General features: G+C 47.9%; 1 protein-coding gene across 25 annotated transcripts in view; it reads right to left on the bottom strand.

The window, feature by feature from the left end:
* Positions 1–13,298, bottom strand: part of Dysf (dysferlin) — a 199,814-nt gene that overhangs the window by 109,571 nt on the left and 76,945 nt on the right. For 16 of the 25 annotated variants that reach the window (XM_017592630.3, XM_006236765.5, XM_017592634.3 and 13 more), the window contains 4 exon segments: positions 11,911–11,993; positions 2,779–2,817; positions 1,432–1,547; positions 988–1,101 (listed from right to left, as the gene is read on the bottom strand). In XM_017592630.3, coding sequence (XP_017448119.1) covers positions 988–1,101; positions 1,432–1,547; positions 2,779–2,817; positions 11,911–11,993 — 352 coding nt within the window. 25 annotated transcript variants of the gene reach the window in all.

The following is a 13,298-nucleotide window of genomic DNA, read 5'->3' as shown; positions in this document are numbered from 1 at the left end:
CCAGGTCCGGGCACATTCGCTCCTGTTTCCTAATACAATCTGCTCCTCCAAGGTCAGGCTGCTCCGTAATCCAAACCAGCATCAATGGCACCACCATGTCCACACAGCAGAGTCTCCCGCAGTGTCCCCTCAGGGCATCCTACACCTCTCTGCCCCTTAAAGGGGCTGAAAACGCTCAGTGATCACGCCCTGCCCCCTGCCCTAACGTACACACACACACACACACACACACACACACACACAGAGAGACACACACACATCAGGCAGCCCTGCAGTCTGCATAGGCAGCCTCAGCCATATGCTCATAATGTGTAGCTCAAGTTGGCCCCTCCAGGCCCAAGGCACAGGGCTGAACCAATGTAAAACATTCGCATGTCTTGACATGAAACAACACAATTTTGCTATAGTCCCCTCTTCGGAAAGCTGGGGGAAGGAACTGAACAGGTGAGGTTTGGCTCATGCGAACGGTGTGATGTAACACTTACTGAGCCCCTACTGTATGCACACATCAAGTCTCATCTTACCACCATCTCCAAAGGTGACTACAGACAGGGGAAATGAGGCATCTGGCAGATGGGAGGGCCAGCAATGGACACCAGAAGTAGCTAAACACAGTGTTCAAATGCTCCTGGAGACCAGGCATGGCTCTGCTATTTCTGGGGCCTTAGAGTCTTCATCTGTAAATTGGGTTAACAACAGCCACCTTGCAGCTGGATTTGAAGACGTCAGTGGTGAATGGTGTCTCACTGACCTCATTGTTAGCTGCATCAAGTTCTGAGGTTCTATAATACTTTCATTTATCTCCTTTAAACCTCAGAGCATCCCTGGGGTGGGATATTACACTATTCTCCCTTATAACTGATACGCAGGGGCCCGAGCAGTGCCACTGTAGTAAATGCGAGTCAGAACTAAAGAAGGCCTCTACCATGGGACTCAGCTTCCTTGTTCCTGTTCCCAAGCCAACTCTCTCCCAGAGTATGTCCTCACCTCCACTCTCAAGATGTCATCAGCAGGAAGGTCTTCCACCTTCTGTTCACTGTGCTCCACCAGTTTGGTCTCCAGGGACAACAGAAGCCTGCCCCTATATGCCACACCTTCTCCCTGCAAGAGAAAGTCACAGTCACAAGCAAAGGGGTAAGAGGGCAAGAAAACACATGACAACATAATATAATTCACCCCCTACAGACTGGGTGAATCCAATCCTTGGGCCCTGTCCAAGGGCACGAAAGCTGAGGGAGATAGACCTGGGTGTCTTGGAGGGCAGACAGTGAACAGGTCCAACTGGCCCAGGAGAAAGAAGCCAGAAGGCCAAACAGAAGGGAGTGCTCTGAGAAGGCTGTACAGGGCTCACAAGGCTCCTGGAATATCATCAGGGCCCACGCACTGACAGGCCAGGCTAGAAACCCTTAGAGGCTCTGTGTGGCTACTCACCTTTCCTGTGTTGAGCTCCGCATAAGGATCTGGGAAGCCCGTGAACTCTCGGGGACTGCCATAGAGGTTCACATAGCAGGGCCCAAAAGTGGGGAGGAAGCCCAGGTTGTCATCCACTGGAAGATACAAGAAGGTATCAGCGAGGTGGCCCTGTGGATCCTTTCAGGGTTCAACCTATCCACCTTCAGATGGGATCCCATCTGTATCCCTCAGATTCCCCCATATGCATCATATGTGGCCCCTCTACATGTATAACTAATAATACACTAGCAATGACTAGAATCAACTCTCTTCTGTTCCTGAGTCCTCGGCATGCTGAAATGAGACTATTTCCACTATCTTTTTAGTCCCATTTGACAGATGAGGAAACTGAGTCTCAGAGATGTAGCTGAGCATGGGATAGCAAGGATGCAGCACACTTAGCTGGCCACACACAAGCTGGGGTTCAGACCATGGGGAAGGGGGAACAGAGGCGGTTTCAGAGCCAAGTGACCAGAGAAGCCATGTCCCAGGGACCCTCCCTCCTCACACACACATTTGTTGGAGAAGTTGGAAAATGGATAGAGGGTCATCATCGCCTCTTCTGGCATATGTTCTCTTGACAGTGCCACAGCTGCCCTTCCTGGGACAGGACCTAACAGGCTAAACTCTGAAACCCTACAAAGGCAGGGCATTCAGAATGCTCAAGGGAGAACCATCACCAGGGCCATCTGGGTGTCTCTGTCCACATAAGGCGAAGCCAGGGCAGGCACAGGGAAAGCAGCCTCCACACAGACCTGAGACCTGCTCAGCCAGATATGAGGCTGTCTAACCTAAGCCATGCTGCTGAGACAGTGCAGGGGCGAGCGGGAGTCAGGGGCAGCCAGAGCTACCCGGTCTATCACCTTTCCACTCGCTTCCTCCTCCAGACCCCAGTGCAGACAGGACTTGGCTTTGGGAAACAAGGAGGTGGCGGGGAGCCTTGGAATGATCAGACTTAGGCAGGGGACTGCTACTAACTGCTTGTGTCAGTCATCACAATTATGATTTATCTCACAAATTATGCTTCAAGCATTTCTCATTCTCCTGGCCACCTCCGGATCCCCAAGATGCCTCACAACCCCCCTGGCCCACTACGCCCCCCATGTTGGAAGCATCAGCCAAGGCAACGATCTTAGGAAGGGTCTGGGAGAACTAGAGGAAACGTTGGCCTTAAAGTACCACAAGTAATTCGTATCAGTTACCCAGTGGCTGCGACTCAGAGACCTGGCTGTGGCTCAGTCCCCTTCATGCAAGTCAGAAAATTCCCCTCCAGCAGAAACCCCAATGTCCCATCCCCTCGTGGATCCCTAGGTGACAGCAACGTACGGTCAGTGGCTGGACTCTTGAGTACACCTGCAGGCTCCTCTGAAGCATAAAGAAATGGAAGAGGGGTTAGGATGGGTGTGGCTGGGTGGAGAGTGGTTACATGAACAGGAGTCTGGATGGAGAGCTGGCAGACAGGCTCTGAGAATGTACAACAAAGGAAGGCACACACCCTGCCCCCCAACTCCAACCAGACAGCCCTCCACACCTCTGGGACCCGAACCTCCATTCAATATACTCAAGAAACAACACCCAGGAGAAAATGTACTTTTTCTTCATTATACACATGTAGATTAGGAGGAATGGCACAGAGAAAGAAACAAAAGGGGGACAGCAAAAGAGCCATTGTGGACAAGAGAATACCCTGGGCTCCAAACCCAAACATCAGATTGACACTTGGGGCCCGCACACCGAGCTGAGGCCATTTAAGGCACAACATCTCCACCTAGTGGGTACTTCTAGTATTGCCACAGACGACAACACTATTTTCTCAACTGAGCCACCTGGGTCTGGCTCCTACCACCAGCCTCTCTTCTAGGGAAGTTAAGAGACAAATGCTAGCATGGGCACATGGGCCTATACATGCACATTCATTCATTAAAATAAATGTTGTAAGAATAGTGTAGCCATTTTTTTCTTGTAGATTCATGGTGGTTGCTAGGAACGGCCAGAGGATATCCAATGAGCAGTCTACAGGTCACACACAGCCCATAATGGCAGGTCTTGCTCCAGTGACACTCAGAGTAAATATGTGTATTCTCTTATAGCCCTCAGGATGTGGCTTGGACAGCCTAGATGTAATGCGGCCCAAGACAATTCTTCATCCATTGTGGCCCAGAGAATCCAGGTTGGACAGCTCTGGAAGGCTCACATAAGCCACAAATATGGTACTCTAGAGGTAAAGATGGGGACAGAGGATTGAGGCCAAAGACCTAAAGAGGGCAAGGCCCTGGGCTGCCCTTCAGATCTCTGCAGCCAAGTCTTGGCTCCCAGTGCTAGCTGGCAGGAATCAGTGTGGCAGAGTGTACATTGTGAAGATATTCCTATCTACAGGAGCTGAGCTGGGCCCTGGCACAGGAGAGTTCTCAGCCTGGAAGACCGACAGGCACAGCTGTGGTCCCCAGATTCTACTTTAGGCTCCTCCCAAATGACGCTTAGCAGGAGGAGCCTGCTATCTTGGACTAATGAAAGCAGAGACATAGATGGGACCCCGGTGTACTTCTTGCCAGGGACTGACTTTTAATCTGGCAGCCCGAGTCCCACCAGCAAGCTCGCCACCTGCTGGTAGTGGCTGGAATTGCGTGGGCCTCCTTGTTCATTTGTACATTCACTCGTTCATTCAGGAACCATAAGCAGATATGACCGTGGGCATGGGCATGCTGACGTCTTGGGCCGATGCTTCCCAACTTGAGAACAGGTCACAAGTCTCTGATGCCGAGGTTCACCCCAGGTTCTCGCCCCTGTGTCTGCAGACAGCTCATAAAGTCAAGGACAGGGAGAGCAAAGAAGCCACCCAACACAAAGCCGCTATTTAGTCCTGGCCGTCTTTCTGCCAAAACACAAGTGTTTCGCTGTGTTTTCCCTGGGCCTGGAGAGCTGGGCCTAAGGAAGCACCAAGCACCAGATGAACACGCCTAGCTCTTTACTGTGAGAGTGAAGCCCAGCTCCCTCACCTGGAGGAACTGGAAGGGACAGAGCAGGCTGCCAGCCACAAGTCACAGCTCAGCAGGCAGTCCCTGGGGACACGAGTGCACCCTGGAGAGGCCAAGCCATTACTTCAGCCATCCTTGCCAGCTCCCAAGACTCGGCAGAGCCCCAAGCCCACGGCTTTGGCTGCCTGACACCCGCCCGGGCAGGAGGGAAAAGGGGAGACTGCTGGGAAATTCACTGTCATCCACAATCCAAAGACAACTTTGGTTTTCTCAGTGCTGTTCTGAGGCACAATGTCCAAATGGGTGAAGGCCTCACAGATGCCTGCAAGTATTCACAGGGCCCACGAGCTCCCTACCTTTCAAAAGAACGGCCACACCTAAGAGGACATTCTCCTTTAAAAAAAAAGTCTTCCCTTAACACATTGTGCACGGGGTCTGAAGAATACCTCCATATGCCCAGGCAAACTGTGGCTTAAGAGGTTAGTGTTAGGTCTTGCTTGTCCTTTCTGGGGACAAAAACAAGATTACAAAAACAAAACTCCAAGCGGAGCCAAATCTTCAGGAACCTCAGGGCAGAAAGAAGTGGTTTCGATTGATTTGTTTGTTGTTGTTGTTGTTGTTGTTTTGAGATAGTCTCAGCCCCACAGGTATTTTACTCACTATATAAACAGGGTGACCTCAAACTTGTTATCCCTTTGCCTCTACCATTCAAGTGCTGGGCTGCCAGACACCACCACACCCTGTTTACATGGGCTTCTTCACGCTGGGCAAGCACTCTACCACAGTGCTTAGAACACATAGAACAGTTTGTGTTTTGTTCTGGGAGAAGCAAGAAAATAAAGTAGTATGGCTTCCCAGAACAATGAGAAGAAATACAAAAGAGGGGGAGAAACATGGCAGGGATATGTCCCAAGCAAGGGCTTTCAGGCTAGGGAAAGAAACTTAGCCAAAGGCAAAGGAAGTGACAGACAACATTCAGACCAGACAGCTGTGTCCACCTGAGAAAGGACCCATCTCTACAGGAAGGGACCTCAGAGAACCCAGGAAGTCCCGAAGATAAAGTCCCAGTTTGATCAATAAATTTAGCTCTGTTGTCATATTGATCTAGCTATTTTGCTGCACATTCCAGAAGTCATTAGCTGGTTGCAAGAACAATCTGTGGTCCAGCCCTTGACTCCATCCCTGAGCAAACTGGGTTGCTCGTGACTTGAGCGCCATCTAGTGACCATGGAGACAACTTTCTCAACTCATTAAAACCAGGGTGATAAGAAGCAGGATATATGGCACAGTGGTGGGGTGTTTGCCAAGCATGTCCAAGGCCATAAATTTAATTTCCAGTACAATAAGTAAGTGAGCAAATAAATAAATTGTAAAATAAAGAAATAACTATGCAATTAAAAGAGTGCATCAAAAATAAAGGGCGATGGGGCTGGGGGAAAGCCTGAACTCTCATCAGATGACTGAGTACAGAGACCAGTGTGCCACATCAGAAACTTCCCCCAAAACACACTCAAAATGCCATACTGTGCCTTGACTGTCATTAGCTCCTGTATTCAGAGACAGAGAGGGTACCCAGTCTGAAAACTGAAACAAGCTCGTTACATACAGATTAGCCACAGCTGCCTCAGTGTTACTCGAATAAGATGCTGTCCCTGGCTCTCCATGCTACCTGTATGTGCAACACAGCAGTTCACCAACCCCCTGAGCAGCTCACTGTGGGGAGGGGTACACTCTGGGACGGGGTCCTCACTCCTGGCAGGGAAAGTCACTCCATAGTAGCATACCTTCCAGAAGTATGTCTGTATGTGTTGGACTGCTCAAAGTCTCATTGATGGGCTCGGAATGGCAGATCAATGACTAAGGGGATCAGTGGATAAGTCTCAACCCTGGTGTGTATTTGAGATTTTCTGTAACCAGAAGCCTTTGAGGTTGGGGATATAACTCAGCTGGTAGAGTACCTGCCTAGCATGCATGAAACCCTGTGTTCAATTTCCCACACTTCATAAATCAGGCATGATAGCACATGTCTGTAATCCCAGCACTTGAGGGAGTGGAGATGGGGGATCAAAAGTTGAAGGTCATTCTAGGCTTGATCTCACACAGTAAGATCAAGGACAGTTTGAGAAACAAGAGATCCTACCTTTAAAAAAAAAAAAGCAAAACACACACAAAAAAAAACCAAAACAAAACAAAACCCCTCCAAAGGTACAACATATACCTTTAATCCAGGCACTTGAACCACAGGCAGGCAGAGTTCTATGAGTTCAAGGCCAGGCTAGCTTCCTCCAACCACTGTACACCAGACACCAGAAAAGCTGCAAGTTCTAGGCCAGCCAGGGCTACTTAGTGTGACTCTGACTCAAAAATATATTTTATTTCAAAACATGTCTCAGAGGAGTTAAAAAGAGGGTATGAGAGATCAGTAGGGATGAGGCACATGAACCAGCAAAGCGCGGAGGGGGGCAGAGATACAGAGACGCCCCACCCTCTCTATGTAGACACCTCTACAGAGCCTGCATCAATAGGAAGTGAATGGCATTGGGGGGTGGGTATCAAGTGGGCTTTGCTAAGCATGAAAGCCTTCATCTTAGAGGGGTACACACATTCGTAAAGTTCAGGAGATCCTCCACCTGAGTGCCACAAGAAATGATTTGGGGTTCTCAAGTTCAAGTAAGTTTGGGGATAACTTCTGTGGGGAGATGGACCAGAGCTGAGAGGACCAGAACTAATGCAGGGGGAAAAAAAGATCAGTGCACCCACTGAAGGTGAGGTGCATGAATACCAGACACCAGCGGAGCACCCGGTCCCTAAGAGAAAGATGAGAAGCCCCATTTTGTAGAGAGGAGACTGAGTAACCCTCTGATTATAAAGAACTTAAGCCCCAGCTGGCTGCAAAGCCAGGGTTCTCAACACTACCCCATCCTGCCTTCAGCTGTCCGGGGCAGAGAATAAGAGTCGTTCAACTCAAGATGCTTATCTCAGATAAAATTCAAGCAAGAATCTAGAGAAGGGGTCCTCGCTAACCATAGGCTTCCAGCACAATGGTGGCCACCCAGCAAAATCACGGTGTCTGTCTGAGTGAGCACACTCAGCGGTGTTCACGCAACAGGAGCAGCCAACAAGCTGTTTCTTGTAAGTTACACAGAAATTCTGCATGACCAGCACCTTCTAGATTCATACAGAATCTAGTCAGATTCCCACACAGGAAACCGATCGGACATTTCTCAGCAAATACGTCAAAACAAATTCAAAGTGTGTTATGCATTGAAGGGAGAAATAGGTTTTAAGGATAAATCTGACTAAGGTTGGTGGGTTGCTTGCACAGAGCTCTGGGTTCCTTCAGGGTCATCACATAAACCAGGTATGATGGCGCACACTTGTGTCCCAGCACTTCAGCTCTTGAAAGGTGGCAGCAGAGACAGAGAACACTGGGAAGGAGGCACGGGAGCCGCCAAATCTGCAGAGCGGCAGAGACTTACAGATGCCCTGCCCTACACACAAAGCTCTGGGATCAAAGTTCAAGGCCACCCTTGCAAACATAACAAGTTCAAGGCCAGTCTGGACTACAGAAGACCCCGACTCAAACCAGGGGGGAAAAAGTTTAAATAAAACCTAGATGTTTGCCAAATATTTATACGTGGCCTGTAAGAGGGAAACCATATTTTTGCTATTTAATAAGAAAAATTTAAAAAACATAAGCTAGTTAGAAAATTTGAGAAGGAAATAGTAAAAAAGAAGGCCGAAACAGAGCTAAGGAATCCAGAACTGAAATCCCCAATAAGGATTTTTTGTTTTAGAGGCTGAGAGGCTAATTGAGGGGAAAAGAAGAAAATTCAAACACAATAAAGAAGAAACAAACAGCACAGGTAGAAAAAAGTGCCTAAATTCTAGAAGTCACCGTGAGAAACGCTGTACACATATTTTAAAGCCTCAACATAAGGGATGTTTTTCTAGGAAAATATAAATTATCAAAATTGACAAAAGCAAGAAATAACAACCTAAAAATAGCAATGATCACAGGAGAAGCTGAAAAGTTTATAAAGAGCCATCAGTGAGTACACCCACTCAGAAAGGGCACCAGGCCCACGTGGTTTTATGGGTGAATTATTTCAAACCCTCAAAAGACTATATTCTATGTTATATAAACTGTTCCCAGATGTTAGAAGACTTTAAATCTTTCCGATTAATTTTACAGAGCCAGCATAACCCAGTTACCAAAAGCAAGCAGTAAGAAGAAGACCAAGAAGACAGAAAACCAAGGGCTGAGCTCGAGACACTGCCTGAGTTCAGGAAGGGAGAAAGACAGCATTTGGAGATGTCAGAAACAGATCAGCCAATACGCACTGCTGACATCACTGAAGATCAGTTTTGAGGAAGCGATGGTGGTGCACGGTCTTACTCACTAAGGAGGAGATTAGCATGTTGGGCGGCATGTAAATTTAATTTTCATCTCTCAGAAAGTATTCACGTATGACTGACAAATTACGAGCAAGCTCAAAGTTAATGCCCACGGTCATAGAGAATAGCAAGAAAAAGACAAACAGCATCAGAAATACATCCTAGAAGAATGTATTTGTAGCAAAATACTATATAGATTATATAATATTGTATATTACATATTGTAACCATATATATAATATATAACATACACACCTATGTATACAAAGTTCTGTTATTGTTTTCAGAGTTTGGTTTCATTTGGTTGGTTTGATCTTCCGGGTGAGGGCCTCTTGCAGCCCAGGCTGCCATCTAATTCACCTTGTCACTGAAGAAGCTCTACCTGTGTCTACACACGTCCCAAGTGCTGGGCTTACAGGGTGCAGCACTAGCCCACCTCCAGTATTGTCTTAGCCATGTAGGATCAGTGTCATATTAACCGAAGGGACTGAGCATAACATAGTTCAAACTCTGGATGGACGACGTCAGTACTGAGAGGAAGCCTTCAAGTGCCAGAATCCTTGGACGGCTTTGACTTTAGATCTACATGTGAGAGGGCACTCACGAGCTGGGGGCACCACAGGGGTCGAGCACTTGCCTAGCATCTGAGGCACTGAGCTTTATCCCCAACAGCACAGATCTATTTTTACTTTTTTTATTAATTTTACTTTATTTTGTGTTTTCCTGCATGTATGTATGTACACCAGGTGCATGCAGGCACCCTCAAAGGTCGGAAGGCGGTGTCAGAACCCCTGGAACTGGAGTTACAGACAGCTGTGAGAATTCTAATGTGGGTGCTGGGAACTGAACCCTGGCCCTCTGCAAAAGCAGAGAATGCTCTTAACATCTCTGCAATCTTTCCAGACCTGTGCTGTTGTTGTTGTTGTTGTTGCTGCTGCTGCTGCTGCTGCTGTTGCTATTGCTGAAACTGCACAACATGAAGCTCAGCTATAAAAAGCATTCATTGCAAAGTTATTTATAAGAAAGAAACCACTCTGGAGATCAGTCTGGAGGTTCCTCAGAAAATTGGACATTGAACTACCTGAAGACCCAGTTATACCTCTCCTGGGCATATACCCAAAAGATGTTCCAACATATAACAAAGACACATGCTCCACTATGTTCATAGCAGCCTTAGTTATAATAGCCAGAAGCTGGAAACAACCCAGATGCCCTTTGACAGAGGAATGGATGCAGAAAATGTGGTACATCTACACAATGGAGTACTACTCAGCTATCAAAAACAATGGCTTCATGAAATTCATAGGCAAATGGAATGAACTAGAAAATATCATCCTAAGTGAGATAACCCAATCACAGAAAAACACACATGGTATGCACTCACTGATAAGTGGATATTAGCCCAAAAGCTAGGATTACCCAAGATACAATCCACAGACCACATGAAGCTCAAGAAGAAGGATGACCAAAGTGCAGATGCTTCAGTCCTTCTTAAAAGGGGGAACAAAAATATTCATAGGAGGGGATATGGAGGCAAAGTTTGGAGCAGAGACTAAAGGAATGGCCATTCAAAGCCTGCCCCACCTGGGTATACAGCCTATTTATATACAGCCACCAAACTAGATAATATTGATGAAGCAAAGAAGTGCATGCTGACAGGAACCAGATATAGATGTCTCCTAAGAGGCACAGTCAGAGCATGTCCATATAGAGGCGAATGCTAGCAGCAAACCACTGAACTGAGAACAGGATCCTTGTTGAAGGAGTTAGAGAAAGGATTGAAAGAGCTGAAGGGGCTTCCAACCCCATAAGAACAACAATGCCAACGAACCAGAGCTCTCACAGACTAAGCCACTACCCAAAGAGTACACATGGACTGACCCTGGGCTCCAACCTCATAGGTAGCAATGAATAGCCTAGTAAGAGCACCAGTGGAAGGGGAACCCCTTGGTCCTGCCAAGGTTGAACCCCCAGTGTAGGGGAATGTCGGGGGTGGGGCAGGAAGGGGGTGGATGGGGAGGGGAACACCCTTATAGAAGAAGGGGAGGGGGATGGAATAGGGGGCTTATGTCCAGGAAACCGGGAAAGGGAATAACATTCAAAATGTAAATAAAAAATATCCAATAAAAGAAAAAAAGTAAATGGTAAGGCAATGTAGGTGTTGTCACAGAAGTTTGCAACTCCAACTTTTGTTTTCTTCAGTAAACTCATTTTAAAAACTCCAAAAAAAAAAAAGAGAGAAAGAAAGAAAAGAAGAAAGAAACATCAGAAGATCAACTAGCTCATTTGACTGTGTTTAGTCACAATGAAATGTATATTTATCACAATTGTATCCTAAAAGATAGGGGGTGTAACTCAGTTTGTAGACTCAGTTAGAATCTACAAGGCCCTGGGTTCAGTCCCCAGTACTTCCAAAAAACGGCGTACTAGAAAAATACTTAATCATAAGACCGAAGTCTAATATTGCCAAGTGACAAGAAGCAGTGACCAAACAACTCATTTTAGTGGGTATAGGTGTGTATCGTATGTGCGTGTGCGTGTGCGTGTGCGTGTGAGTGTGTGTGTGTGCGCGTGTGCGCGTGCGTGTGTATCATACGTGCCTGTGTGCATGTACACATGTGCACGTGTGTGTGTGCGTGTGCGTGTGCGTGCGTGTTCGTGTGCGTGTGTGTGTGTGTGTATCATACGTGCCTGTGTGCATGTGCGCGTGTGCGCGTGCGTGTGTGTGTGTGTGTGTGTGCGTGCTCACACATTTAAGGGTAGCTCATAGGTAAACATCATGGTCCTCTTTCAGGTCAGTAGTTAATTTTTACAAACTGACAATGGGTTACATTTTACTAAACCAACAAAATCCATTGCAAAATAGGAATCACTGGGGCACTCAGGGCCAGGGTGGAGCCCAGCACAGAGTGCCCTACCCGCTACCCCTAGGACTATCCAGTATGTACCCACCATTCAGTGTGCAGCACTAAGTATCTGTGAGTGAGTTCTCACTGGAATCTCCCTGAGCCTTCGGGCTCTCAGATCTTGAGGTATACGACAGAGTGAGGAGGGACGGGGCAAGCCAGGAACACGTGGGACCTACCTTCTATTTCTCCTCCAGTGGCAGAGATTTTCGACATACCCAAGTAGGTGGTAGCCACAGTGTCATTGTGAGTGAGGCGGTCCCTAGAACAAGGATGAGAAGAGGGCATGAACATAAGAGGCAGACACAGAACACAGGCAGAAGTGACCTTAGTGACAGATTTGCTAGGGGTCCAGTCTTCTGCTGAGGCCTGGGAAGCTCACAGGGAGAAGAGACTAGAAAGGAAGTGAGCGTGCTTAAGACACGTCCAGGGGCAACTTGTTCATCCTGACGGCCTTGTACTCTGTATCTGTGGACTTACATGGGCCACATCCCAGGTTGACAGGGAGGAGCAGGAGGCTGCTGAGAAAGAGCAGTCTCCAGACCCAAAAGGTTCTGGGAGCCCAAGAAATGCCTAGATGCAGAGGAGGTCCGGGAAGCTATCTCCGAGGCCTCGGCAGGGGCCAGTGCTGGTGTGCCGTGCCTTGTATGGAGACTTCCGCTGTGCCAAAGCACGTTCAACCCTTATCCCACAGGAGCTGCACAGCTGATTAGAGACCAAGGACCCTTTAACATCGCCATGAACTGAGGAAACAGCAGCAGAGGCATGCAGGCCCCGTCAGCAGGGAGGGAGGAACAGAGCCAGGTGTGGCAATGCAAGCCTGAGAGGATTCCAGGGCTCACCGGCCAGCCAGTCTAGCCTAAATCACAGGCTGCAGGATCAATAAGAGACCTTATCTCAAAAAAGAAGGTAAAGTTGAGAATTTGATACCTGGCCTCCACATGCAGGTATACATATATGCACGCATATACCACACACACGCACACGCAAACACACACATATACACATCTCACAGACAGTTCTGAGGCAAGATACTCACTCCTGGTATGGAATCCAGGGCCTTAACCACCCCTACCCACCCCCTCCTCTGGATAATAGACCCAGGATTCTCCACCTGTGGTTCTAACCCCAGAGCATATATGGCCGTGTCTGGAAACATTTTTGTATGAGGCGAGAAGGCTCCAGCCTTCCAGAGAGCAGAAGCCAGAGGCACTGAACAACTTTTGACTCAAGAGTCAGATCCACAGTCAAGACCTCTGTCCCAGAGGTCTGCAGTGCCAGCTTGGGCAGGCCCTGAGCCCCTCAGGAAGGTTCTCTAGCACACCCCCTACCCCTTTTCTTAGTTTTCCCCAGGGCTTCCTCCCCACTGTGAGCACTTTGACCATAGCAGACTCATCCAGCACCATTCCCAAAGATGGGACATGCTGACTTCATAGTCCTTTAACCCTAACCCCACAAGACACCCCAGTCTCTCTCTTCCTTCCTCTTCAGATTTCCTAGGAAAAGGAGGAAGCTAGACATTTGACATTTCCCTTGGGACGGGGACGGCATGAGGAAGAATGAGTGG

This window comes from Rattus norvegicus, chromosome 4 (assembly GCF_036323735.1).
Source record: "Rattus norvegicus strain BN/NHsdMcwi chromosome 4, GRCr8, whole genome shotgun sequence".
NCBI classification, from domain to species: Eukaryota; Metazoa; Chordata; class Mammalia; order Rodentia; family Muridae; genus Rattus; species Rattus norvegicus.
The sequence above is the reverse complement of the archived record's forward strand: the minus strand, read 5'-3'. Positions and strand labels throughout refer to the sequence as shown.